Raw genomic sequence first — 4,050 nt, 5'->3', positions numbered from 1 at the left:
AAAGCCAAAAATTCTATACTTTGATGTTTTCTGTTTCTGAATCAGTTTCGACGTTCTAACCATGTTGACTAGTTCTGTTTTTAACCTTGTTGCTGAATTGCCAAATACTCTGTTAATAAGAAAGCCTGTAACGACGTCTGAATAATATGTTTGTGCGTATCATGTCTAGCAGGAGCTTGATGGCTGATTTTCTCCAACTCTCTTGTTACTTGATATTTATACCTGTTGGCTGTTGAACTAGTTCAGGCATTTCCAAGTCCTTATTGAATATCCATCCTACACTTTCTTTCGTAACTTCAATCATCCCTATCATCACTTTCTTTGATATTTATTTCGGATTGAACAAGGTATATACACACCTTCCGATTGTATAGCAATGCTGAAATCAACTGTCGTCGATTGATATATGATAAAATAGTGTAATGTAAAGAAATGCAAATCAACCACAGTGTTCCAGAAGAATTATATCCATAAGATAGCTGAATATGATCAAGGATCTTTAATAAACATAAGAATAAAAGGTGAGTACAGATGATAATGTCTTTCCCAATACAAAGGTCTCAATGCCCTTTTGAAGGGTATACCAACACAAGCAATATTATTTCTTTCTTTATTCGTGGTACAAACACAAACAACAGAATTGAGACTCAATCCTGACAGATAGTACAAAATAACAGCAAGATAGGAATTGAAAAATAATATGAGAAGAAGATTATTCAGCTACTGAACATTTCCATGTCACTTCGCTCTGCATTTATCTAAATGCCTGTCAAAATGATCTCCCTCGGCTTGCTCCCTGTCACAGCGAGATTAGTTATCTTAATATGCTGATCGAACATAAAATTGGAAGGAGGCAAAACATACATTATTCAAGGAATAATACAAAATATACCATTTGAGTCGATGACTGAGCACCCATGCGGGACTTTGCTTTTGTCGAGCTTATCCAGGAAATATTGGGGCATCTTCAGGTGTAACTTCTTGAGTGTTGCGACATGCTGCAGGCCCTCAGGAATATCACTGAGGGCACTGCAATCATCAATGACCAAGCTGTCAAGGTTGGGCATGGCTCCCTGTTTAATCTTCCAACTCTGTAATTTACAGTGGTTGATGAACCCAAAGTGCTGCAGCTGAGGAAAGCCATTTGCAGAAGAAATCATCTCCTCATCTACATACGCTTCACGCTTCAAAATAAGAATCCTGAGGCTCAATAACTTCTCCAGAACTTGCATAGAGGCACTCTTCAGGTTAGAATTGACCAATGTGAGCTTGGTGAGGTATCTTGGAAATGCAACGTGCTCGGGGATATGGTTATGCAATATCTTTGCTTCTATCTTCAACTCGTGTAGGCAGTCATGCCTTGCTACGGCCGCTATAAAGTTCACTGGAAGTTGTGCTCCGATCAGCTTCAAGAAGGTAAGGTGGCTCAGCTGCTGAAGGGCTTCTGACAGTGTCGTCCTATAATACTGTGATACATCCGACATGGTTAGTCTTCTGAGACTGGTCACGTTCCCCAAATCCTTAATCCAATCTCCTGCAGCTGCTCGATCAAGAGTCTGCAGATCTCTGAAACTTTTGATGTTGCTTAGTTGAAAATAATCTAGATACAGATGCCTTAAAGTGCTCAACTGTGAAAATTCTTTATCTCTTCTGATCCCAGTATCTCTTATATCCAGAACTTGCAAATAGTGAAGCTTTGCAATGGACGAAGGGAGTTCACTCAATTTTGTCTTTCTCAGTCCAAGATACCTGAGATGTTTCATTTTATCAATCTCTTCTAGCACGTGAGAAGGATTCATTCCCTCGAGATCTAGTACTCTTAGATATCTTACTTTGTGGATTGGTTTACATGTTAGTCCTCCTGAATTGGTAAATAACAGCACTCTCAAATTTGTAGGACCTTCTAGATGGAACTCTGAGTTGTCCTTCTCTTTTGTGGACTGGATAGCTAGACGATGTACTTCAGGATTCAATCCTGACCTGAAATCTGAAGAACTTGACAATGATGAGGTAGTTCTAAAATGAAAGAATTGGCTTTCTCTAGCTTCAGATCTAGCTAGTTTGTGTAACAAATCATGGACACAAATTTTTTTTGCACTCTCATTAAATCCTTTGACGATTTGCACTAGACACCGTCGGACTAGCTCGTCTAAATAACCTTGAGCAGTCTTTTCCATAATCTCCCCTTCTCGTGGTTTTATCAAGCCATCAGCAATCCACCACTCAATCAGCTTAGATACACATATCTCGGAGCCAGCTGGGAAAGAACCTATATAGAGAAAGCAAGGCTTGATGTGGTAGGGCAGGTCGTGATAGCTCAAAGCCAACACATCTAAGCATTTTCTGCCAGTATCCGAAAACTCCCAGTTCACATTTTTCAGCAAATTGAGCCACACTATTGGATTCTTCTCTTTTTTAGATGCAAGACCTGCTAGTGTCACTAGAGCGAGAGGACAACCCCCACACTTTTTTGAAAGTTTCTCACCCAGCTCCTTCAATTCATTTGGACAGAACGGCTTGGCAACTCGGTATTCATGTGGAAAGACCCTGCTAAGGAAGAGTTCACAGCCCTGCTCATCATCTAAAATTTCTAGTTCATAGGGATTAGATCCAGGGCTAGCATGTCTAGCAACATCTAGGGAACGGGTGGTTAACATCACCCTGCTCCCTTTGCGATTGCGAGGAAGAGCGACTTCTATCAGATCCCACAATTCTGTTCTCCACACATCATCTAAGACTATCAAATACTTCTTGTCTCTCAAATAGTCATATACTTCTTTAACTAAATCTACACAGCTCTTTCTCTTAAGTTCCTCTTCTGTGACTCCCGTTCTTACTACTTTACTCATGCTTCTTAAGATCTCATCGACTCTACCGTATTGAGTTGCTGGTGCCCAAAAACTAAAATCGAAAGGTCCAAAAGGCACAGGGGTAGAAGATGTGGATGCACCCTCAGAAACAAAACAACTAGGATCGTTCTGGGAGTCTTGGTGGTCAGAAAGGCCGTCAACACGGGGTTTCTGTGAAACTTGGCTATAGACCATTCTAGCAAGCGTACTCTTACCAATCCCACCCATCCCAATGATAGGGACTACAACTCGTTGTTCTCCTCCCACAGACAATCTAGCAAAAATTGCCTTCTTATGAGAGAGAAAACCTATCACATGTCCATCGTCATCTAGTCGACGATATGAGCTCCTCCAAGCCTGCAGACTCTGGTCTACATATCCAGCATCCTCTTTGTCATTAGCTACACCACCGACTGCATATGACAATTTACGACTAGCGATCTCTTTAATCCTTATGTTTATTTTGGTTATATCAGTGCCAATATTAGTACGTTCAATATATTTCTTTAGGTCGGCACTAGAATACCTGAAGATCTCGTCGTTCACGAAGACATCAAGGGTTCTTTCAGCTTCATAAGCCACCTCCCTGACCTCTCTCAGCCAATTCTTTACTCCCTCGGTATGTTTCTGGTAAGAGTCTACATCCTTCAAGAAACACTCGATCGCGAGAAGTTCTCGGTGCAGCGACCTTATTTGATCATCCACGCCCTTCAAAAAGTCATATCCTTTGAAGATTAGAGGGCCAAGTTTCACAAAGAGGATAGAAACAGTTGAAATGATGGGAAGCAGCGGCTCCATCTCTCTCACATAAAGGTAGGGAGTTGAGACAATTGGAAACAGTCGAAATGATGGCCTGGCCGTCTTGCAAAATAACCTCGTTTATCAGGAAGATGGATCGATCTCATGCTGATTTGACCAGAGGAAAAAAAAATTCTGGAGTACATTGCCGCCGTCATGGATGATTTAGAAAGTCATATCGTTAAACTCAGTCAATCTATTATAACTTAATACATGATAAAACAAAGAATAGGGTAAGAGCCCTAGGAAAGTCCGATACTCTACGGAATTACAGACCAAACGTGAAGCCCCAATCTCGAAACATAATTGCCATGAATTTTTAGAAACTCGATAGCCCAAATTATAATTAAATTCTAAATATAGATTGACACAGTGAAAATTATATTCATAGTCCTCACTAAAT

At 40.6% G+C, this 4,050-nt stretch overlaps 1 protein-coding gene across 1 annotated transcript; it reads right to left on the bottom strand.

The window, feature by feature from the left end:
- Positions 1–569: 569 nt before the first annotated feature.
- On the bottom strand, positions 570–3,772 carry LOC140799554 (probable disease resistance RPP8-like protein 2). The gene is made up of 2 exons (XM_073153919.1): positions 893–3,772; positions 570–796 (listed from the first exon to the last, which is right to left on the bottom strand). Exons 1-2 carry the CDS (start codon positions 3,645–3,647, stop codon positions 759–761), a joined length of 2,793 nt encoding a protein of 930 aa, XP_073010020.1. The 5' UTR covers positions 3,648–3,772; the 3' UTR covers positions 570–758.
- Positions 3,773–4,050: the final 278 nt, after the last annotated feature.

This window comes from Typha latifolia, chromosome 13, assembly GCF_019914945.1.
Source record: "Typha latifolia isolate L0001 chromosome 13, TyphaL0001v2, whole genome shotgun sequence".
Lineage (NCBI taxonomy): Eukaryota > Viridiplantae > Streptophyta > Magnoliopsida > Poales > Typhaceae > Typha > Typha latifolia.
This window is presented reverse-complemented; position numbering and strand designations above follow the sequence as displayed.

What these genes read in the sequence shown, in the direction of transcription:
- LOC140799554 (XM_073153919.1), bottom strand. Translation starts at nt 3,647, where the DNA reads ATGGAGCCGCTGCTTCCCATCATTTCAACTGTTTCTATCCTCTTTGTG. An exon ending in CTCAGTCATCGACTCAAATG is followed by an intron (nt 797 to 892) that starts GTATATTTTGTA and finishes TCGCTGTGACAG; the next exon opens with GGAGCAAGCCGAGGGAGATC.